Raw genomic sequence first — 23,953 nt, forward strand, 5'->3', positions numbered from 1 at the left:
ATCAAAGTAAAACAAAACGAAAAAAAGTATACTTCAATGAAATTAATCAAAATGCCTAATCTGGCAAAATAAGAAAAGAAAAAAGGTTTCACCTTTAAATAAAAATCCAAATCAAAAACACATTCTGATTTTTGTTGTGTGTTGTTTTGTTTTTTTTTCCTTTTGTGTTGTCAAGTATAAAATTTTTGCACTCTGTCATGGTCTCGGTGTCTGCCCGGCCGGCTCCGCAAGGCTACATATGTTTATCGTGTTGCTGCTTTCTTCCACTCGTCATTCGCACCTGTCTGCAATTACGCTGCAAAGTGTCCTGTCTGTATGGAGACTGAAGCTGTGTCCCAATTCAGGGTCTGCACGCTTGAAGTACGCATTTTAAGTGTGATTACGTCACCTCCACGCGACGACGGCTGTCCCAATTCGAAGTTGTTGTTTTTTTTTTTTTGTTTGTTTTTTAACTTTATTTATCACATTTTAGACATACAATCAAGTAAAACAGGGATCACATAAAAGATGACATTGTGGTAGTACAATGAGGAACAGAGAGAGTGACAAAGACGGTGAGACAAAAGTGAGAACAAAAAATAAAATAAATTAAGGGGAACATAAATAAACAACCGGACATAGTGGTGGTAGACAAACAGAAGAAGACGGCCGTAGTGATCGATGTAGCGGTTCCGAATGACAGCAATATCAGGAAGAAGGAGCACGAGAAGCTGGAGAAATACCAAGGGCTCAGAGAAGAGCTCGAGAGGATGTCACCGCACTAGGTGCGGTGACTCCCAGGCTAGGTGAGTGGCTCCAGCAGATCCCGGGAATAACATCGGAGATCTCTGTCCAGAAGAGCTAAGATACTGCGCAGGACCCTCAAGCTCCCAGGCCTCTGGTAGAGGTAGAGGACCCGAGCTTGAAGGATAAACCGCCCGCAGGGGGCGTGCTGGGTGTTTTTATATATATATATAAAATTGACGATATATATATACATATATACATGTGTGTATATATATATATATATATATATATATATATATATATATATATATATATGTATATATATGTATATGTGTATATATATATATATATATATATATATATGTGTGTGTGTGTTTGTGTGTGTATCATAATAATCATTATATCATAATAACCTATAATAACCTAAGGCTGCATATTAAGGCCGATTACGTCACAGCGGCGCTCCGAAGGCTGTCCCAATGTAAAGGTTGCTCGAAGTGCAGCCCCCAAATGCGTCCTTCATTTCCCTGAATTTTAAGGCTGTGGCGGTGTAGACTTCGTGGCCCAACATTTCCCACAATTCATAGTGCGGCAGTCGGCGTGTATAAAGTATAAATAAATAAATAAAAATAAATAAAAGTTATCAACATTTCAAGTAAAAATGTAACGTAAAACACTTACAGTGTTGAAAAAAATATTAGTATCGGGTAATTTCAAAGTGAGTGAAGGGCTGAGTTGAGTTGATGCATTATGTTACATTTTCCTATGTTGGGTTTTTGCGCAACGTATAGTCTCAGAAACTCTCCTGTATGGGGAGAAAACTTAGTTATGGCGACACCTATTCAGTTTAGTTATCTAATAAATGGCATGATAGTTATTATTTACTCATTAATCAAATAATTAATGGGTTTATTATTTATTGAACTCTACTGGATTACTCTTACATATCTGTTTTCCAGTCTAGACAGCGAGGTAGATAAAATGTTAATGTTACTATAACGCAAATGCCTCCCATGTTCCTTTGCGGCACATAGGCGGTTTCTTATCAGCACCTTGCGTAGCCACTCTTCGCTTTAGGATCTTTGGTCTACCTAGTATCGTCAAATATCGCGGTAGCCGCCTCCCTATCTCTACGCAATGTGCCGTGCTGCTTCTAGCGGCGCTGGTGACAGTGCTGAAAGCTGTTGGGGTGAGTTTTTAATATTTTATCCCTTTTAGCAGAAGAATTTAAGCGTGTACTGGTAATATATCAATAATAGTTTTCTTGTTTGGTCAGTGAGTACTTAGAGGTGAATTGGTGAGTCAGCGCTTAGTCGTACGCACAGTTCGGGCCTGGGTGGGGGCTGCCTTGTTACAGCTCCACATAAATCACGCAAGGGCCGAGGAGTACAACAGCATGCTAGCTAACCGTAGTCGCTACTAGCTACTTAGCATTGCCAATGGCCTAGTTATGCTGTCGAAGGTATAAATAAACAGGCGCGTGATGTTTTTCTAAGACGTATTAGAGTCTGGCGAAGAAAAAGCACGTGTGTAAAATGAATGTGGTTTACTTTAGAGACAAAGATGGCATTTAAATAGATTTAAGCACGAGGCTTATATCTAGCTTCTTTGTTGTTCCGTCCTCGTGCAGTTAACGCCGATAATGTTATTATTGCGTTATCGACGTAAAGAAATGAATAAACTGAGTGTTTATATTTAACGTTGTTCTTGACTGGCAAGAAATTAAAATGTAAATAATTATAAGTACTTTTTAAAGAACTGTCCTGGTGTCGGCAGTCACTTTTGGCATTGTCTGTTCTTAACTCTATTGTCCGTTTAGCCTAAATAGCCCGTGTTGCAGGTTGGCGTGTGATACGATCCAGTTCTAAAAAACGTCTCCATTAAAATATGATTTCCAGTTAAAAAATTCTTTATAATCAGTCCCAGCTAAATTAATACATAGAAATTCTACATATTTTGACTGATGGCCGAAACCACATTAAACATTAATGTGAAAGAGAAGTCGAAATGCTATCTCTATGTACAGTGTACAACGTTGAACCATTGCTTAATTACCAGCAAACTTTATGTTCAAGGACTCCAAGCTGCACAGGAGTTAAGTCATCGGGTAATTACAAAAGAACTGAATGCGTTTTAGTTAAAGAAATTCTTCATCATTAACTTAAGTGTTGCTAAAGACAGTGGAGTAGTAGCTGTTTACGACGATTAGCATCGGCGAATGTTAATCTGTCAGGTTCTGTTTGTCCACACAAGGTCAGTAAGACATCCTTAAATGTGATTGTGCGGGTTACTTTGCTTAATGAGCAAAACAGAACTAAAGGAACGAAGTTTTAACGAACTATGTTTTAGTTTATTGTGTGTTTTGAAATCGACTGGTTAGACGTAACTTTCGTAATGGCGTTGCATACCGAAACGTGTTGGATCAGGCCATGTTGGCTGTTCCAGCTGAGGATAGCGGATTGCTGAGAAGTCACATGGTGGTTCCTGTCGGGGCGGTTGTTTTGTTTGCCCAGAGAAAAGACTGTCGTTTAATAAATGTCCAATCATAAGAGATATCTTTCCCACACTATTAAATAACAAATAGTTTGGTCCCAATTGAAATAATAAATAAATAAACAAAAAACATGGTTAAAACGGCCGATCGCTGCTAGTTGTGTCGTGAGTGGATTTTTTTTTTCTCGTTTCCTGCGAAATAAAAAGCAGAAAAAATCCTAGATACCACAGAAGCTGTCTTCGGTTCCTGGCTCATAGCCTTTAATACACGTATGCAGTCAACCTTGTAGCAATCACATTTGAGCCTTTTAACAACGTCATATTCTAACCTAGTGGGATGTAAGAAGGGAGACATTGCAACATAGTCACAGCAGAATAGATATCATGTGTCCTTGGTTGGCTCAGCTATCTTGTTTTCAGAGCAGGGTATTTAGGTCAACAACATCCTGCTCTGGTGTGTTGTATGTTACTTGGAGTTTCTGGAAAAAATGTTTGGTTTTTTGGGGGGGGGGGGAGAGATCATACACATGTTACAATGCTTTGTTTGATTGCCATATTAGCCCCTCTGAAAATCTTTACAGTGGTGTGCATGCAGAACAAGGGGGGGGGGGGGGGGCTGAATGATGAAACAGAGGGCCTTGGTCTGAAATGTTGCCATAAATAACATAGCCTGAACTGAAGGTATGCACAAGGACTTGTTGATCCAAAGTACTTGTCAGCTGCATAGCATTGTATCTAGAGGCATTTGAGGAAAGCTTATTTTTGTACTTGAGTGCGGCTAAAGAATCAAATGTTCCCAAAAAACCTCAGGCTGCTGGTGCTTGGGGTTTTTACTTGTTTTCATGTGACAGAATAGTCATATTAGCTGACAGTGTAATTAAATTTTTCTCTCTCACTACAGACTCATGGAGCCCTTGGGCCATTTTGTATTTAACCTAAATTTAGATCAGTGGAGTTGGTGGTAAGTTTTCATCTAACCAGATCTTCTTTTTTTCTTCATCCCCCTTCAAACAGTATGAAGTGAAACCGAACTGAATTTTTGTACCATCCGCAACTGCTTCAAGTTCAGATCAAATCAAAGAAACTGAAGACAAACCTCCCAAAACAAAGTCAACACTGAAGAAGCGTGGGTGAAAAAGGATCACTTCAAGGATTTAAACGCAAAAAGTAACCAAATCCTGAAACGACCAAAGAATACGCACATCATCCCAACCGCGAAGTGGAAGAGAAGCAAACTTGCGCCCAAGCATATTCTGAGAAGACCAGAGTTGATCTGAAACCAGAAGTCTGTGCCTACTCAACAGCTTTGACAAAGCACACGTCCCAACGCTGCTCCTAGCCCTCCTCATCCTCACTACACCGCCGACTCACCACCGGGGTGTGGAGTGGGCTGCTATCTGCTAGTTGTTGTTGTTGGTTTTTTTGTTTTGTTTTTTCCTTTTCCCCACTTCCATAGCTCCCTTCCCCAACTTACCCCCTTTTTTTTCTCCTTTTTCCTGAGCAGTGTTTTTTGCACCTGCCTTTGCCTTTTTGTTTTATTTTTGCTCTAAATTTCCACCCCCCTTTTTTATTTTTTACTTTTATGCAACATCTAGAACTTGTGCCAGAAACTGTAACAAGTGTGCGTGTTCAACTGTGTGCGTGAAGAGGTCCACAAAAACTGCTAGTTCATCAAAATCCTGAGAGATACAAGACACAAGGCGACCAATAAAGGTAGGTCTCGAGTCAGTTGAAGCCCTTCATAGCGTGTTTTTGATGGCTGTAAATGTACTTCTGGTTATGTCACACGTTTTGCTCATCATTACCTCTCTGTATTATTAGGTTTATTAGTGGCAAACTAATTTTTTTTCTTTTTGTACCTCATTTAAATTTCTATATGTAGGACAATATTTTAAGCTGTTGTTTGCAGCAGCCAATTCCAAGCTACCGCAGTGCTTGGTTAGACTTGAATCTTGCATACTTATTGCTTTCTCCATGTGACATCACATCCTTTTGGTGGAGTGAGTGCAGGAAGTGATACTTGGTGTAAAATTTTGATTTGATCTTAGTGACCTCTACATTGTCCTTTTGTTAAAGATAACTATTCTGAAAATGTGAAAGAAGCCAGCACCACTGAGCCACCACCACCTCCAAATACTTGAAGTAGTCATTCAGTTTTGTTGGAAAATGATTTACTTGCCTTCCCTTACCTGATCCACACTCTTCCTATTTTGTCGTTCTCAGGCCATACCCCCCCCCCCCCTCCTTTTTTTTTGCCTTCTCCCCCCCCCCCCCCCCCCCCCTTTTTTTGTATCCTCTCTGGGGATTAAAGCCTGCAGCTATTTTCCTTTTTGTTTGTGACACTTGGCACACTGGCTGACCTGCCTTACCTATTATGTTTGTTCCTCTCTTCACCCTTGCAGACATCCAGCGGTGTATCATTGGGTGGTTGCATAAGAATAGTATTTAACACTCAAGCAAAAAATTCCAACAAAAAACAAAAACCTATATCAAAGTTCAGCAAGTGCTCAAGCAAGTTTTGTTCAAGTTTATGGGAAAATATGGGCAGCCCCTGGAAAGGCTTTGTTGAGTTTACCTTGCCTGCGTCGCCACCCACCGCGTTTGTTAGCGCTGACCTGAGCAGCACCTCCCCTGTCGGACTCAGCCTGTCGCCATATGGCCGATCCGTAAGTTTCACCTTCCCACCTTTCTACGTGCCCCACCCCATCGAGCACCCATCCACCCACCTTGCCCCGCATCTTTGCTGTGAATGGCATAACTTCTTTCATCTTTTCAGGCTCCCAAGACTAGCCTCTACTCAGTTATTTTCTTGCAGGGTGAGGGGTGTTCTGCCAACTAGACAACCGAAATTTGATGTAAACGAGCACTTTTAATTTTCATTTTAAATTGTTTTTATTATTTTTATTTTATTTTTTCACATTGTACCCTCCCCGATTAATATTCAGACTGGTAAAAGGGAGGGCAGTGACTCAAGATGGACAATATTAACACTTCAACGTAACTACACACAAAATCCAGGACCACAGATGCATATGAAAGGTGGATACTTGTTGGTTCTCAGGAAAACTGAAAATTGATCTTAAGTCGATGGTATTTACAGTACTCATCCATCAGCACTGGACCAAAGCCCTTAATTCTCTTTGGGGATTCATGTGCGTTTGCGTTGTGTCATAAGGAGTCGTGATAGTTGCAGGACAGGGGCTAGCAAGAGGCTGCTCTGGGATCCCCTCCCTCTTCCCCCATTACTCATAATCCATCACCAACTTCCTGTCCACTGTAGATGCACCGCTCTTTGACCTGTCATTTGCATTTTCTGATTCTCCATCTTTACTTTTTTTTTTTTTAATTGCAGCACTGTTTTTAAATCATTCCCATGACTGTCTGTGCCAATAATGTATTTTAGATATCTTTTTAGTGTTGCTTCCTCTGTAGATCCGTTCCTGTTTGAGTGCGCTCTAGTACTACCAGGGACTTGGTAGCGCTCCAAATATCGCTCCCTTCAACATGAAATTTTCAGGGTTGAGTGATCTGATGGTTTTACTGCCTGCTATTGTTCCTGGTTTAAGTATTGGTGGTGGTTGTGATGACTATCTAGTCCATTGCTTTTTGTAGAACACGTCAGAATGTGGTGGGCCTAAAGGACTCTATAATACCGCAAAAGTTGAGTTATAAGTTCAGCAGGTTTTGTCTGAGATGATGGGAAACTGTAGGCAGAGTAAAAGCCAAACGTTCCATTTCTCTGCAGCATATCCCAGTCCTGTCCCCAGTGTCAGAAATGGAAAGAGGCTCCTCTGAACCTCCAGTGGCTCGCAACACTGGCTCTACCCCATCTGCTTCTACTGGTCCCGTACCTATCCCCCGTTCCTCCTCCGTCTCTTGCCATCCCCACCCAGGCAGTAAAAAACACAAGCGGACACCTTTGTATCAGAGATCAGTAAGGAGGCATATCTGATGGTGCCCACACTGACCTAACCACTCAAAGCTGCTGGTGTGTTGTGACTTTTGCTAACAGCATGGATGAAAACAAATGCCCCAAAGATTAACTAGGGTGCGTTTTGACAAGTTTCTGGTGATATTGCCATGTAATCAGTAGTTGGTTAATGGATGGAAACACATTGAATGTTTGTCTAACCAGAACTGTGTGAAATTCTGCCACACTGCTGTAAATGGAGTGAGTCAAGTTCAGCTTCAGGTGCATGAGTGAAAAGGAAACCCTACTGTGTTATGTTTGTGGTCTAAGTTTGAAATCAGTGCGTCTTAGCCCCCAAAGATTCTCGTGTGGCTTTACTTGCTCACCCTGCCCCCTCCACACTTTCCCTGAAAGTGCTATACTTGCATGTTTGATTTTTCATTTTCTTTTGTATTTATTTCGTTTTAGGTTGGCATCCAACACAGCTGCTGCATCCTAATTGTTAAACTACATGTTTATGTACTGCTGGTAGCTTTCTTTTTAATACTTGCTTCTCTTCTTCTCTAGATGAGTTTTGACCCAGGCATGCTCCACAACAATGGGCACACTGCATATGCCAATGGCTCAGGGCCTGGCATTAGAGAGACTGGTGTGGTGGAGAAGCTCTTGACTTCCTATGGGTTTATCCAGTGCTCTGAACGTCAGGCTCGTCTCTTCTTCCACTGCTCCCAGTACAATGGCAACCTGCAGGAGCTTAAAATAGGAGGTGAGGGTGACTTACTGAAAAGAAACTTACTTGATTTCCTGCTGACTTTATTGAAACTTAGGTTGTATTTGTCATTTGAAGTTTGCTCATTTTCTTTTCTATTTGTTGTCCCTTTCTCTGTAGATGATGTAGAGTTTGAAGTTTCCTCTGACAGGCGCACTGGCAAGCCCATAGCAGTGAAGCTGCTTAAGATAAAGCCAGAAGTGCTGCCAGAGGAGCGCATTTCGGGCCAGGTGGGGCCAGACCTGCACGCCTATCCCTTTACTGTGCTGCATGGTTATATTCATCCAGTTAAGGAATACCATTTTATTTTTGGTTATGTCCTTGTCTGTCAGCTTAGCTTTTTTTATTTTATTTTTTGGGGCAAGCAGTGTCATTCTTATAATTGTCAAGCTTGTCTCTCATCCTGATTTACAGTTTAAATGTAAACTAAAAACTGGCATGAGTGTCTGCTTGAGATGATGAATGTCTGAACAAATGTGTACGAATGAGAATTTCTCACTTGACAACTCAGTTCTGTATTTTATACAACAGCCAGTTTCCCAAACACTTGGTATCATTGGTGATAAACATAACTACATGATGCCACTAACCTTGTTATTTGATATAAACAAATTACTCAAATCTTCATTTAGAGCATTCATGCACCTGCATTTGTACAATTTGAGATTCAGGCATTTTATTCATCTCATTTCCATACTTTTTTTTTTTTTTATTTGGCTTTGTAGCTGTCTATTCAGCCCAATGAAACAGTGGTTTAATGGCTTCTACCTGTAATTTCCCCCCCTTACTGCAGGTTGTGTCATCAATCCCGTTGCATTTGGATGGAAAGTCTGCTCATGGACAGGTGCCCACTGGCAGTGTCTGCTATGAAAGAAATGGGGTAAGATGGGTGGCATGGATTACACTTTGAGTCAGCAAGCTGCAGCATGTTAATGTAATTGAGTGGGTTTCTTCTTTAAATTCATCTCCTGTCCTCTGTAGTAGACTTTGTACAGAGGCAGTTGGTTAACTTCTTGCATCTTTTGTTTGAGTTTGCTAAATGCTTATTTGATCAATCTAACATGATTACTAATGAAAAAGGGCAGAAGCCAGTGTTTGTAGGTGTTGCTTTTAGTCAAATTAGGTGGCACTGAGTCAATGTAAAGCCTTCAGCCTCCACAGCACATGGCAGTCTTTTCTTCACTCAGTTTCATTGTTGGTAGTTTTGAATATTACATAGTTATTAAGTGTTTTTTAAATCAGTGGTGTCTTTTCACAGGAAGTATTTTACCTTACATATACTCCTGATGACGTGGAGGGAAATATCCATTTGGACACGGGGGACAAAGTCAGCTTCTATATGGAGACCAATAAGCAGTAAGTGTGCAGCACTTGTAGCATAAATGCCATAAGCAGCTGTCACTGGGTGTTTAATGTTCATTCCTTTGTGGTTTTTCAGTACTGGTGCAGTCAGCGCTCGTAATATTCAGCTTGTGAAGAAAAAACAGATGAGGTGCCAGGGTGTAGTGTGTGCTACAAAGGTAAGATCCAATCAAAACAACTTTTTTTTTTTTTCCCTCTTTTTTTTCTCTCTCTAGTGGAATATCTTTGAAATTTGACAAAACAAAACAAATTGCCTAGAATAGTTGAGTATTGGGTGAACTTTACGGTTTGTAAAGTTTGCTTGGATATCTAAAGCGTGTGTCTGTGGGGCTGTGCGATATGACCAAAATCTCATATCCCAATAAATCTCGGGCAGCGCAACTTGCAGGAAGTGTTTCCAGCTGCGTGTCATGTAGCTGGAGTCAAGTGTTTTAACCGATGCATGAAACTATACATTTTTAGACAGAAGTTGTAACGGCCGCCGTTTTCTTTCAGTATTTATTACACGGCGTGCTGCGGGGAAAAGCCTGTTCTAACGTTTGAGTTTAAGGTTTATTTTTTTAACACCTGGCGGCTCTTTTTTACTTCTCATCTGTAAATAATCTGCTCTTTCACGTGATTCAGTTTATTTTGAAAAGTATCAACAGGATCTTGAGCTTTATTGTGAAAGGTTTATGTGGAACATAAACAAGTGGACACGCAATGGTGTTACCGTCGTTGTCGCTAACCACAACGCATAAAAACAGGCGCTTGTCCGTCCGTAGTGTGGTTATATAAAAGATAAGAGAAAGAACTTTAAGAAATTAATAAAGCAACTACAGTGACCATCAAAACGGTGAAAAAATATTGCTGTAAACAGTTTATTTTGTGACACCACGAAACAAACGATGGCGTAAAATGAAATGATAGATGTTTTTATATCGTCATCTCGAACAGCCGTGTGTGTGTGTGTGTGTGTGTGTCTCTGTCTCTCAATGCTGTCTAGTCAGATACATGATTTGTCATGTTTGTAGAATATAACAGTGGTTACAAAAACAACTTAATTTTGCCCTTGGCAGGCTTTTTTCCCCTCCTCATTCGTTCCCAAGCTTTATTACAATTGCTCAACTATTGAAACGGGACCAACCTGTTATGCTGAACCTTGTTTTCAATTTCAGGAGGCCTTTGGATTCATTGAAAGAGCAGATGTGGTGAAGGAAATCTTCTTTCACTACAGCGAGTTCAAAGGTGATCTAGAGGCTCTTCAGGCTGGAGATGATGTGGAGTTCACCATCAAAGATAGAAATGTGAGTGCTACCTTTTTAGGAATTTCAGTAGAACGTTTTGAAAATGTATCACTCAGCTTTAGCTCTACTTTTGACTGTCTTTGTAACTCTTAAAGGACTTTGATTAATTTGTAACCTTCAATAGGGTAAAGAAGTAGCAACAGACGTGAGGCTCCTCCCTCAAGGAACCGTCATCTTTGAGGATATCAGCATTGAGCAGTTTGAAGGCACCGTTGTAAAGGTCATTCCCAAAGTCCCCACCAAGAACCAGGCAAGGAGATTCTGATAAACCTTATTTAGTAGAAGACAGTTTGTTGTTGTTAAAGGGAGCATGGACTACAACCCAAGAATTTAAAACAATTTTAACAGATATGTAAACTTTGTTTCCACAGAATGACCCTCTGCCTGGTCGTGTCAGTGTAAGGATGGGTTTCAATGACAAGGAACTGCCGTTTGGCGAGAAGGACACAAAGACCAAGGTGACTCTTTTGGAAGGAGACCACATACAATTCAACATCTCTACTGATCGCCGAGACAAGCTTGAGCGGGCTACCAACATCGAAATCTTGCCAGACACTTTCAAGTTCACCAAGGAGAATCGTGAAATGGTAGCTTGCAAAACAGCAGCTATAAATGGTTTTAATTATGTTATAGTACATTCATCACAGATGTTGATTATGATGCATCATCATGTATTCTTTTAGGGGGTTATTGCAGCTATACGCGATGGCTTTGGATTCATTAAGTGTGTGGATCGGGATGCCAGGATGTTCTTTCACTTCAGTGAAGTCCTAGAGGAGGGCCAGCTTCATATCTCAGATGAAGTGGAGTTCACTGTTGTGCCTGTAGGTCCTGTTTATAAGCTTTTCAAAAAAGTATGTATTTTCTATTACCTAAGCAGGCACATTCAAGTTACTTTTAAGTAAAAATACTAATATAAATGTCATCCCTGCCAGGATATGCTGTCAGCTCAGAGAAACCATGCAGTGCGCATTAAGAAGCTTCCGAAAGGCACAGTGTCTTTCCATATCCAGTCTGAGCAACGTTTTGTGGGTGTAGTGGAAAAGGAAGTTGTTGGAAACACCGCCAAGAACATCAGTCCCACCAAGGGCAAGGAGAAGGTAACACAGCTTTTAACTTAAATCATCCCCATTTATGACACTACCCTCGAAGCCCATTTCCCCCTCATCTATCCCTATTTTCACACTGTTTTAGTTCTAATGTTCCTCTTTGCTTTCCTCCTCCAATGACTTCCTGTTCATGCTTCTTGTTGGTTAGAAAAAAGATAAGGTAGGACTGAGACCTGCATGAAGCTACATGAAAGTGCATCACAATTAAAGACACTCCAGTTGTACAAACTATCAGTGTCGCAATTTGTTTTACTAACACATAATCTAAAGAAGCTTTTTGTCACGTAAAGTCTAGAAATCCAATGATCAAGTGAAGTGTTGTGGTTGTGCCGAGACTTGCTGTCTGATAAATCTTTCTCTTGCTTTTAAAGGGTAAAGTTGTAGAAAAGGTTAGTCTTTGTTAACCTCTGACCCTCTCGTGTCCTTCACCTCATTAATTTACAGTGTGAGGTTTGATCATCATTTAACCCATGGAATCTGGAATTGAGGCTTCACTTTGTTGTAGGGCTGCACAAAAGTAATCCGAATGCTAGTGGTTTTTTTTGGGGGGGGGTTGTCCTCCTCTTAGTGGTTGTCAGCCTGTTGTATTTAAAATGTGTGCAGCAAGTTTTTGGTTCTTCCTAATAATTGTAAACTACACCCAGATTTTTGATTTTGTGTTTTAACAGTTCAATTAAGCGCTACTGGTTTTGCATTCAAAACGATATACAGTAACTGAAATGGCAAACGATGGATTAAGAGCCATTTTCAGTCAAGTAACAGTGTTTTAGTTTTTTATTATTAAATATCTAGCATTATAAAGCCAGTAAAGTTAATGCTGTGATTGGTTCACGCAGTCACTGCTCTCAATAATTAAAACTAGAGCAGTGAATAATTATGCAGCCCTAAATTGTAGGGTAAAGCTCAACACTGCTTGTAGTAGAATACTACTACTACTACTACTACTACTAACTAGGCTGCTACAGCATGATGCATTGCACACATTTATCTTTAATGCTTATGTGGGCTGTGTGCACAGAATTTTCTAATACACTAGTCATAAATGACTTGTTCTCTTTTAAATTGGAGACATGAACAAAATGAGCATAAGCTGGTAAAATGTAGGATTGCAGAGACATTTGGCCAACACTGCTAGTCTTAATTCAGCGGTTCCCAACCCCCGGGCCTCGGACCAGTCCGTGAGACGTTTGGTACTGGGCTGCGAGAGTTGAGGCTCAGGTGTATGGTTTTTATCGGTTTTCAATGTTATTTTGTTATTGTTTTTATCGTTAACTCTGTTTTCCTGGGTGTTTTCACGTGTGTTATGAATAAATCTTCTTTTTTTTTCGGTACCGGTACTAGTTTTATTTTGTTGTATTTATCCGCGACACCTTAAAGGCTGGTCCGTGAAAATATTGTCGGGCATAAACCAGTCCGTGGCGCAAAAAAGGTTGGGGACCGCTGTCTTAATTGGAAAGATGATCCAAGTTTGATGTGTTGCTTTTATTGTAGGAGTCTGAGGAGGGAGTGATAGCATATGAAGACTGTGGAGTGAAGCTCACTGTGCCATACCATGCCAAGGACCTAGAGGGAGGAAGTCACCCACAGGTTGGGGACAAGGTAGTAACACTTGTTTATTTTGCTTGAGCGCAAATGTGGTTTCCACTTTGTAATTAGCCTAATTAGTCCAGTTGAAAAAAGTCTTTTTGGAGGCATCTTTCCATAGCAAACAGTTGATGCTACAATTCATCTTTTGAAGGTTTGAAGTTTAGTTGTTGAAAGCTTGAAGCTTTTTTTCTTTTTCCCCGTGCAACTTGTGTGTTTGTCCTCTAGGTGGAGTTCTCAATCAATGAAGTGAAGCGAACTGGCCAACAGAGTGCCGTCTCCATCCGGGTCCTCAACCGTAATGCCTCTGGTGCCAAGAGACTGCATGGATTTGTTGCTGCACTGAAAGATAACTTTGGTTTCATTGAGACAGCAAATCATGACCAGGAGGTGTTCTTTCACTACAGGTAATGATTTAAGTTTGAACACACCTCTGGGTTGGGGTATTCATTTATTAATGCCAGATAACTCGCTTTAGTATCAAATTCTCAGACTTATGCTTTTGTTTTTAGTGAAATGTGCGGAGACTTGGATAACTTGGATCTGGGAGACACAGTGGAATACAATCTTTCAAAGGGAAAAGGAAACAAAGTCAGTGCTGAAAAGGTCACCAAGGTTGCTGCAGGTATCAGTGACTCACTTCCAGTTGTTTTTGGTACATTTGTTTGGCATTTTGTAGGTAGGAATGATTGCAAATAAAATCCACTGCTTTCCCGTCATAGTGAATGGAATTGGTGAAGATGTTGGTGGGACAGTGATGACAGGGAAAGTTATCCGTCCTATACGCAGTGTTGACCCCTCCCAGACTGAATACCAAGGGCTTGTTGAGTTCTCAGAGGAAGGTTGGTGTCACATTATGACTACACATTTAAACAGTTTATTTGTAGAAAGTAAAATTGATTCCTCCCCCTTTAATTTTCAGGCGGATCAAAAGTGCAGAATTATCCATTTGGAATCATGAGTATGGCAAACAAGTCTGATTGTTTGCAAAAAGGAGAACAGGTGAAGTTCCAGGTTTGCACAATAACCCAGACTGGACAGAAGATGGCCTGTAATGTGGTTCCGCAGCGTAGAGCCATGGTGGAGTGTGTTAAAGACCAGGTAGTGTTCAGTTTTTGTTTTTTCCTCTCCTCAATTGCATGATTTAAAACAACAAAAAACACACTGGGTAGTAGGTGGTCATACTTTAAAACTCAAAATTGTGATTAATTTCCCCCCTCCCTCCCCCCTCCAGTTTGGCTTTATCACATACGAAGTTGGTGATAGCAAGAAGTTATTCTTCCATGTAAAAGAAGTGCAAGATGGTCTGGAGCTTCAGACTGGGGATGAAGTGGAGTTCTCAGTTGTCCTCAATCAACGCACAGGAAAATGTAGTGCCTGCAATGTGCGCAGAGTCAGGTAAGAACTTGATCTTTAAATTTAGAACTGGACTGTGGCTGGTATGTTTAACGCAGTGGGCCTTCACATTGTTTGTTCATTGTGTTCCTCTTGCAGTGAGGGGCCTAAACCAGTGGCGACTCCACGTCCTGACCGCCTGGTGAACAGACTGAAGAGTATCACGCTTGATGATGCCAGTGCTCCTCGCCTGGTCATTGTAAGGCAGCCTCGTGGTCCTGACAATTCAAAGGTATGATGAGATTATCAGATGGTGCCACATCTGATGAATTGTGCTAACCTGTAAGTTTGCATAGCCTTTTAGAAATGACATTGGCTAAAAGGAATTTGGAGCCATCCATGTTACTGATCAGAATGAAGTATAATGAAATCATTTGCTACAGTGACTAAAAAAGACACTTGGCGAGCATTTCAGGGGTTTAACAGTTTCCTTCCTGAAAACTTTTTTTTTCTTTCCTTTGTTTTAATCGTAATTAAACTTATTCTGTCTTTACAGGGCTTCAATGTGGAGCGGAAGACTCGCCAGCCTGGTGTCATTGACTGAGCAATACAGGGCCTACCCCCATTTGGTGTTGGAGGGACGCTGTCGCCGAGAGCAGCAGCAGGGGATAAGGGAATTTAATTTGACACATGCTTGTACACAAACTCATCCGCAAAACATACGCACACATACAGTAATTGGCATGTGTAATCTTTGTCCCCAGTCTGCAGTGGAACTTTTCTTATTCCACAGTTCCCTGCTTCCCATGTATGATGTACTTGATACAGAGTTCCACGCTGCAGTGTACATGGGGACCTCTGAGTGTGTGCGTATGATGTATCCTAGAATTGATTAGTGTGTAATGGAGGTATTTGTTTCTAAGGGGCTTGTTCCCTCCAAGTCAGAGTGGTGACTGTGTGGCTGTCTACGTCCTGATTTTGTTTGTCTGGAATTCTGCACCTGTAATCTGTCCGCTAGTTTGACTGGGCGAGTGACTGTTGGCATGTGTTTGAACCTCAGCTCCATATTCGTTCTTACTTTTTGCTCCCTTACCGATGGAAACGTAATAACTTTGCTATCAGGTTTCCACTCCTGTATGCTTTCCTACAAAACGCATAAAGTAAAGCTCCCTCCATAAGGAGGATCATATTTCTCATATGTGCAAGCTTAAACCGAGGATTCTTCTCTGCTCGTTTTTTTTGAGCAGTTTTTAATGCTTTATTGAAGTGGAAGCATGGCGCGTGTGTGATATATGTGAATGTCAAAGTAGTTAATCTAATGGGATTTACTTCCACCAGTCTGGAGTTTTGATGCCTTTTTGGTATTCACATGCTCCACTTCAGCATTTCTTTTTCTTCCTCTTTTCTCTCTCCCCTCCCAGGTGCAGAATTCCTTGTGGCATCTTATATCTGCAGTTCTTTTATACTTTTTTTTTCATTTTGTTTGTTTGTTTCTTGCACATAATTTTTTTTTTCTTTTTTTTTTTTTTTTTTTTTTTTCTCCATCGAAACTTAATCTGCTAATATTAAGAATAAGGTGCCTAAAAACTGAAAGCAAAACGAAATAAACAAAAACAAAACAAAAAAAATATTTAGATGTGTCCTCTGATCCCAGCCAACCGCCAAAATATTCAGAACAATCTTAGGGTGGCTTTCTCTTAAAGTAGGAAAAATACTGATATGCATCCCAAACCTGTGGGTTGACGTATACTATACGTAATGTGTGCTGCTTTTTTTTTTTTTTTTTTTTTTTTTTTTTTTTTTAAAGTGGAATTTGGAAACTTCAAATATAACAAAACCAATGTAACTTAAAGGAAAAGGGGTGAAGTATTAGAAATTCAGTTTTTAAGAAAAACTGCATTAGAAATCGGGAGATCAGCTTGTGCGCTCTGGAGATGAGCTGTTGTGCCTCTGCACGTTAAGTTACAGTCAAAATTAATTTCTCTGGAGATCACCGGGTTTCAGTTGAACCGCGTACAGAGGTTCTCATGTACTTTTGTTAATGTTCTTGAATGAAACAATTGAATTAAAATTTTATGAAATTCACGAGCTGTACTGTTTTCTTTTCAGAGGAAGCCTGTAGGTGTTCTTTGAGACTGAATAAAACAACTTGAAAGCAAAATAAATGCTTGTGAAGTTCATTTTATTATATAGAGCAGTTTGTCTGACATTGGCTAGTTGTGAGAGAGAAAGACATGCATAAGTAATCAGTTAATAAAACTACATTTGATAAACAATGTTTTATATTCAGTGCGGTCTTTGATTCCACTATCAGCTGTTGTAGCCTGGTGATGTCTGTAAAATCTCAGAACGGTTGCATTTGATGAAGAGGGAAGTTTAAATGTGAGGGGGAAAATGGTCAAGATGTCACACCAACACAGCTACAAATGAGGGAGGAATAAGACATCGATGTATTTGTGGTGCTACGTTCCCTGTAGTGAGTGGAAAATAACTTGATCACTGCAATTTTCCACATCTGCCAGTAAGAATGACCAAAGATCCACAAAGCCATGTTTTTCACTAAATTTAAGTCTGTAAATGTTGTGTCTGTATAGATTTTAAGATGCTGGTAGGAAAGTCCAACTACGTGCAATATTAAGACTGTCTTGAGGGCAAGGAGTAACAAGGTATGTGCATTTTGATGTTAAACAGCAGTTGCAACAAAAGCAACATTGTCATGCAGTGTGGATACACTGACAGCTGATGGTGAGGATAAATTCATAGAGGAAGCTTAAAGCTTTCAGTCTAGTCCTACACGTCAAATCAGTCTTCAGTTTGGCTTGCTTGAATATTATGACCAAGTCAGTATAATTATTCATTGGTGCACCAGAGCAGGTTTAAGTATGAAAAACACTTCAGATGTGCTAAAATACAGAGGAAGTCAAATGTGAAAGAAAACTAAACTGGTCTCTTCCTTTTTAATATCAGCTCCTTTCTCTTACAATAGTTTTTAATGATCTGTTTAATTATTTTGGACCCACTGAAGGTAAATAAACTGAGGAGCAATTAAAGTTCAATACTTGCTGAAGGGCTTTATCCCAGCCCAGAACATGCAGTAAGCACTGGTAATAAATTTGGAATGGAAAGTGTGAAGGATCATTGTCTTTTAACGCCAGGACATTGATTCTAAACCTTGGTGCTGCTCAAATATATAGTGAGCTCAGAGCGGTGAATCTTAGTCTGTGATTGAGATCTATGGGCTTCTGACCAGCGTGTCCACCACTCCCTTAGCTCGGTGGGTCCAGTGGGCCGCCGCTCCTTTATTTGGTTTGGATGAACTAGAGCGTGAGGATGGCTGGTGTCTTCTCTGGGCAAGAACTTCCTGTTGACATTTACACTCCCATCTGCACTGGATTGCTCCAGATTGTCATCCTGGGCCGAGACGGCGTGAATTTCACTGGCACAATTTGAGTTGAGTTTTGAAGCCGTCTCAGAATCTTCTTGAGCGGCACCTCTGAAAAAATCAAGCCACTGCATTTTGCACTTGTACTCCTCCAGTTTAGCCTTGCATTCCACGGCCTTCGCTCTCATCTCGAGGAACTGATACTGCAAATCCTTCTCGTAACCTTCCTCTGATTGTAACTCGTTTTCCCAAAACCTGATCTGCTCCATCTCTTCCACTATCCTCTCTTGTGCTTCCTGTTCAGCTATTCTGGCCCTTTGATGTTCCTCAAGGTCAAAAATCTGCCTGTCTATACGTGTTATCTGGGCCTGTAGGTCCTGCAAGGACTTGAGCTGACATATTATGGTTTCTCTGAGAGTATTTTTCTCCTCCTCGGTCCTGGCAGCAGTTGAACCACACAGGTTGGATTTTGCCTCATTTGTTTTTTTAGAGTGTTTGCTCTCTTTACCCCTTGTCTGATTTCCTATGCAGCAGGAGGTTTGATGGTCCAGTTCTGACTTCAAAGCTTTTTGACCTTTCCCTTTGCCTCTGCTAATGCTACCAGAGTTATCTTTTTCCACAGTGAGTGAGAAATCCAAAGAGATGCGGTTCCTTTTATCCGACTTACTGCTTTCCTTATCATGGGCAGTGCTATAGACCTTTCCTTTCCCCAGACTTTCCAGCCAGTCCCAGGCCTCCTCCATGAGTGTCAGAGACTTTCTTTTAGGCCTTTTCAGGTCTTCTTGCTTCTTCTCACCTTCTTCTCTTAAGCAGGATAACATTGGCAAGCTTTGGCGATGCAGGCTCAGGGAGCCACTACTCCTCCTCATTCTGGAACCTACATCTTTCTTCCTTAATGGCGGACAGGGTTGATATCGTCCTACTTTTGCTTTGCCCATTTCATCCAAAACAGATGCTCCTCTGTGGAATAGACTGAGCTGGACCTCCTTGGACTGCTCACCATACCTCTCCAGGGTCTCCAGAAGACGTTCCTCGGGTGTCATGCACCGCTCAAAGTCTTTAAATTTCTCCCATAACGTGTAGCGCCCGGGTTGACCTAAAGAACAAGCAAAGAATGAGGATTCGTCAGCATATCAAAATAACCTTTGTCACCAAGTAGAAAATGTCCAGCATGCTGTGTACGCACCCAATGCTTGAGCCAGCACTAGGACCACTTCTTGGCATGTCGTTTCCCTTGTTACTCCACATACCACCCGTGGGACACCATCCACAAAAACCTTCACTTCCATTCTGTCCAGTCTTTGATCTGCCCACCCAAAAAAAGAGAAGAGATTAAAAGCGTGTGGCACACTGACCAGAGTATCCTGTTGTCTGTGTTAGGGGAAGTGGTGGAGACAGCTAAATAACCCTCATTAACATTCACTGTAATCTGTCTGCCCATCATGTGTAAGTCAAGCCTCAGGGCTTTGGAGAGTGTGACAAAATAGCAGAGTTACGCACCACGGTGAATAAAATGGCAAACAGTGTAGATACCTTTCTTTTATGCCTTTTCTTTCAGGATAGCAGAAAGAGTAAAATAAGAAAGATGATGGGGGCGAGGGGTGCGGAATAGCACATGGATCAGTATTAGCACATTCCCATAATGTCAGTTGTTTCAGTGCTATTTAGAATCCCAAACCATAACACACGGCCACAAACCCCAAAACATGTACGTTACACCTGTATCTATGCACACTTATCTGGCTGATGATCAGGCAGAAAAGCACAGTGGCCCAAACAACTCAATCTCTACTGTCATGGTCTACTCGCTGGCGGTCATTCAGAAATAGCTGATCAACATTTGCTACTAAGGATGGAATCCATCAAAGCACCCTGATCTTTGATATTTCAGATTTTTCTTTTCCTTTCTATCTTTAAAAAAACAAAAGGACTTCAGATATCCAGGAAGAGGATTCTTATCACAGGGAAAGGCTTCTGCGTGCAGTTAAGGAGTTGAAGGCATTTACACTGGTATGTCAGGCTCTGGTCAGTCACAGATGTCTCTATGGAGAGATGGTGGGGCTCAAATCTGTATTATATCAGAAACTGCCTTGGGAATATGAGTCCCAGAAAGTTAATTCGGGGTAGCAGCAAAACGTGTCCCTTATTGCATGTATGTTAGAGTCTATAACATTTTGAAGTAGGCCGCATGCAGTGAGTTACACTGATTAAGAATAAACCCAGTGCACAGGGGTGGGCTACTAAAGTTTCAGATTAAGCGATTCATTTATTGGTAGTAGAAGGTCATGGGGTAGAAGTCATTAGTTTAGTAGAGTCAGCTGGCATGGACTTTATAAAATCTTGCTAGGATTTGGAGGGCTTAGAAGGTCATGTAATAGGAAATATCTTAAAAATAATACGAATTATTATTATATAGACTAAATGTGGTGTCAAAACAAGCATCTGATCCATCTAAGCAAGTCTTTCAAGACCCTTTCTAACTAAGATCATCTGCATAACTGGAATATTCTGGTAATTAAATAAGTAAATAAATAATAACAGAAAAGGGGCACTTGCTACAGAAAATCCATGGCAAAATCTTGTAGAGACTTACCTCTTTGTCCTGTCTGCAGCACAGATGCTCGCACACGTTTGTTCTGGGGAAGTGAATGTTCTGGTTGGGACGAATAGTACAGCAATTAAGACCAATTAAAATTCCTGAACACATCACTGGGGGAAACTTTCTGATCCCACCCTTCTTGCATCTTTCCACTAAAAAAGGAAAAACCAGAAAAACCAGATCTATATTACTAAATGTTTAGCGATAAAAACCTTGACACGTTGCCCCGGGCAACATGCTCGTAGTAACATTAAAATGAAATGAAACACATATTTCTAGACTTTGCGTCTCGAGTATATGCTGTGAATGTTGTATTGTGCATGCATTCAGTATTGGCATTTGCTTTTATTATTTATTATTTTAAATTGATCTTGTGTATTCATAATTACAGACTAAATGAAAGTCTCACCATGTTTTAGGACAAATCCAAACATGAATCCAGATGTGTGTTTAACTTTTCACCAGCGGTAGATGTTAGCTCTGGGTGTTCCTCTTTATCTTTCAAGCAGGAAGTGTGATTACAATCCAAACACAACATACTGCAGCCCTCCACCAACACATGTGAGCAAAGAGCAGACTCTTTCTTGTGCACCAGAACTTTTTTTTTAGAAGAACAAGTTTAATCTTGTTCTTGGTCCATTTAGACTCAGTAGCCTTTATTTATGCAGAAGTCTCCCTGCAGCTTTCAGAGGAGCAGATGAACATCCTGTAGAGGCTGGGAAGACTTTATTCATTTAGAGGAACTATAGGTAGAACAGTGTTAACATTGCACTTAGGAATGTTCAATCCCAAACATCATGTAATACCAATTTGGACTATTTATCCATAGGAATCACTTGGTTGTTTGTGTGCTACATTTACAGTTCACACTCGTGCTTTGGTGTTTCTTAAAATCTCCTACAATATATCCCCAAAACTAAGGGGAAATGTGGAAATCACAGGAAACTGCTGCATGGCCAGATCCAAAGAACGCCTGTAGATCAGGAGCCGGACACTGGGACACCTGTTGTTATTTGGTAGTGTCTGACAGTTTGGATGATGATGGCAGGAGTAATATGAGATGGACAAACTTGGACACTCTGCTCCCTCCTGCCTGTCTAAATCACATTTAGGCAACAGCCACCAATAACCTCTCAGGTTCATATTGAAGAGCGTAGATCTCTCTGGAAAGAAGAAATTCTTGAATCAGTCATTTTACCACTCATCTTTAGCTGTTTATCCTTGAAGTTCACTCTCACGTGGCAGATCGGTACACTCTATTCCTTGTGGCATTTGAGCAGGAAGCACTGATTTTTCCTACTGAGGCATGTAGCTGTAACACTTCAGTTAGCATTTTTGTGCAAATTGGGCACACCAGCTAAAGTTTGAGAGGATTAAACAGATCTCTTCTGTTTAAGTTAATAGTAGAAGAAACCTGTCATTACAATTACAAGGAAATGTAAAACAAGATTGTGAAGTTTAAATACTTGAAAGGTATTTTTGTGAAATTTGTGCCTTATTTTAAATGCTTTTTAAAAAAATCCTTAATTCACCTTTAATAATTTAAACATTCCCATTCTGGCATTTTAATTCCCAAAGTCTGAACCGACTGACTGCCCACGTCTAACTCGATCTCTTTAACTAGTAAGAGGAACCTTGACATTTAGAATCACATTCCCTAAAAATAGATGGCTTGTTGGTTTGTGTCTTCCAGCTGCACAGACATCGGGAAATGGGAGCGTGTGCAACACAAATCAACTTCATATATTTTCATAATATGTCCTGCTATTCTGCAGTATTTAGCCCTCCAGATAGATTCATTTTTATTTTGTCTGATTCTGTCAAAAGCTTTAGAGTTAAATGGAATTAAATTTTTGATAAAGCAGTAAAACTACATTAGAAAACTTCAACAGCAATGACAACTGAAAGAATTTATCCCAAGGAAGCACTGGAATATTTTCATTTCATGAATTACAATGAGACCCCAGGCTTTTCTCCCAGTTAAACTTTTTTGTTATTTTATTTTGACTTTTTTAATCCACAGTAAGCTGCATAAACCCAGTGCCTCCTAGCAAATCTTAACCGTTACCTGCTGTGCCTGTTTTTCATGTGTTTCCTGCTCAAAGCACGTTCTTTTGAAAGCCAAAAGCAACTGGAAGCTGCACACCCAAATCTGTATGAGTTTTAGCTCAGAAAATAGGCTTGGTTGTATATGATTACTTAAACGCATATTATTGTGCACAGGTTAAAACATGTATATGCAGTCCTGTGAAAAATAAGCACACCCGTAAGGTATGCCTAAAAGGTGATACCGTGCAATACTCTGTCCAAGTACAGGCTTCAATCTCATCAAAATGCTGGGGCAGGACCTTAAGATAGCGATGCGTTACCTCAAGTTAGCTTGTTCTTTTTCACATGACTCTAAGGTAATTTTGCTGAGAAATATTTGAATAGTTGAATTGGACGTGAAGTGTTGTGTTTCTTTAAGCAATGTCACATTTTCTCATCTAAAAATCATTTCAGTAATACTGGTCTGGCCCTTATAGCTTTAAAAGCTTTAAAATGTTGCTTGTGTAAAGTACTTTTGAAATCAAATGAGGAAAAGTTTGTGGGTAAGACCAAATGCTAGGTTGTATTAGGGTTTCAGCATCTCTGAATGGAGGGGGAGACTTCAGATAGCTATGTCCCTCAGAGTCTGCCAACTGGTGAGCAGAATGAACGCCTGTCCAGCAGTGACTGGGGATCGAAGATTATGGGAAGGGATTTAGAAGTGATGGAAACCAGAGAAGTACTGAGGGGCAGGAGTGTGAAGGGACTTGTAAGTGAGAAGAATGACTGAATTTAAGGCAGGACTTTGGGAGCTATGTAGAGAGCCGAGAGTAGGAGTGATCTCTTGCCAGGATATAACGAGTTTTGAGCACTTCACAGCCTGTCCTTGACTTTACTTGTGGCTTATTATTTCAATAGGACGCTATTACAGAAGTCCACACAGAATCTGACAAATGCATGGGATCCTTCAGCAGCAGGATAGAGATGTAAAATCCAGAGACAAGAGCTGACTGTCATCTGCACAGCCATGATGTTGTGCTAGGAAACACCTTGTTGTGAAGTTGAATGTTATTGTCTCTACCACAATGATGGAACACTAACAGTGCAGACAGGGCAATGTGGGTGTGAGCTTCCTTCTAATTTCCTTCTTCTACTTCCTCGCTAATTATAATTTATGCCAAGAAGTGGTTTATAAGTCAGCCCATCTTATGTACCACCTACCATGTTCACAGCAACTCATGCAGCTATCATGGTTTGCAGCTATACAAATACCTGTCAGTTTGTCAAAACACTATGCCAGCCGGGGGGGTCCTGTATGCACACAGATGACTTAAAATAGATCTAGACACATATGAGTTCCACATTACATC

The 23,953-nt window shown here is 40.6% G+C and overlaps 2 protein-coding genes across 12 annotated transcripts; one reads left to right on the top strand and one right to left on the bottom strand.

The window, feature by feature from the left end:
• The first annotated feature begins 1,774 nt into the window (after nucleotides 1-1,774).
• On the top strand, nucleotides 1,775-16,659 carry csde1 (cold shock domain containing E1, RNA-binding). Of its 11 annotated transcripts, none has more exons than XM_006785315.3 (23): nucleotides 1,775-1,915; nucleotides 4,234-4,932; nucleotides 5,622-5,885; nucleotides 6,965-7,153; nucleotides 7,697-7,895; nucleotides 8,019-8,185; nucleotides 8,692-8,778; nucleotides 9,157-9,254; nucleotides 9,337-9,418; nucleotides 10,418-10,546; nucleotides 10,671-10,796; nucleotides 10,918-11,133; nucleotides 11,230-11,400; nucleotides 11,482-11,646; nucleotides 11,804-11,815; nucleotides 13,147-13,254; nucleotides 13,468-13,646; nucleotides 13,752-13,864; nucleotides 13,962-14,081; nucleotides 14,162-14,340; nucleotides 14,474-14,637; nucleotides 14,734-14,866; nucleotides 15,131-16,659. In XM_006785315.3, the coding sequence occupies exons 3-23, from the start codon at nucleotides 5,760-5,762 to the stop codon at nucleotides 15,176-15,178; spliced, it is 2,811 nt and encodes a 936-aa protein (XP_006785378.1). In that variant the 5' UTR covers nucleotides 1,775-1,915; nucleotides 4,234-4,932; nucleotides 5,622-5,759; the 3' UTR covers nucleotides 15,179-16,659. The 11 variants fall into 11 exon arrangements, with proteins under 11 accessions (XP_006785378.1, XP_035761597.1, XP_087690362.1 ...); XM_035905704.2 differs by lacking the exon at nucleotides 11,804-11,815 and adding an exon at nucleotides 12,027-12,044; XM_087834236.1 differs by lacking the exon at nucleotides 11,804-11,815 and adding an exon at nucleotides 12,027-12,044 and having other exon boundaries at nucleotides 11,230-11,370.
• A 1,080-nt stretch (nucleotides 16,660-17,739) lies between these two features.
• rassf11 (Ras association domain family member 11) lies at nucleotides 17,740-19,245 on the bottom strand. Its single transcript, XM_006785736.2, has 2 exons — nucleotides 19,143-19,245; nucleotides 17,740-19,052 (listed from the first exon to the last, which is right to left on the bottom strand). The coding sequence occupies exons 1-2, from the start codon at nucleotides 19,243-19,245 to the stop codon at nucleotides 17,740-17,742; spliced, it is 1,416 nt and encodes a 471-aa protein (XP_006785799.2).
• Nucleotides 19,246-23,953: the final 4,708 nt, after the last annotated feature.

Source organism: Neolamprologus brichardi, chromosome 20 (genome assembly GCF_056152115.1).
Source record: "Neolamprologus brichardi isolate AB-2024 chromosome 20, ASM5615211v1, whole genome shotgun sequence".
NCBI classification, from domain to species: domain Eukaryota; kingdom Metazoa; phylum Chordata; class Actinopteri; order Cichliformes; family Cichlidae; genus Neolamprologus; species Neolamprologus brichardi.

Coding starts and splice junctions, on each gene's coding strand:
- csde1 (XM_035905704.2), top strand. CDS start 5,760: ATGGGCAGCCCCTGGAAAGGCTTTGTTGAGTTTACCTTGCCTGCGTCG. Junction 13,255..13,467: donor ACCCACAGGTTGGGGACAAG/GTAGTAACACTT, acceptor TTTGTCCTCTAG/GTGGAGTTCTCAATCAATGA. Junction 13,647..13,751: donor GAGGTGTTCTTTCACTACAG/GTAATGATTTAA, acceptor TTTTGTTTTTAG/TGAAATGTGCGGAGACTTGG.
- rassf11 (XM_006785736.2), bottom strand. CDS start 19,245: ATGGAAGTGAAGGTTTTTGTGGATGGTGTCCCACGGGTGGTATGTGGA. Junction 19,053..19,142: donor AGTGCTGGCTCAAGCATTGG/GTGCGTACACAG, acceptor CTTGTTCTTTAG/GTCAACCCGGGCGCTACACG.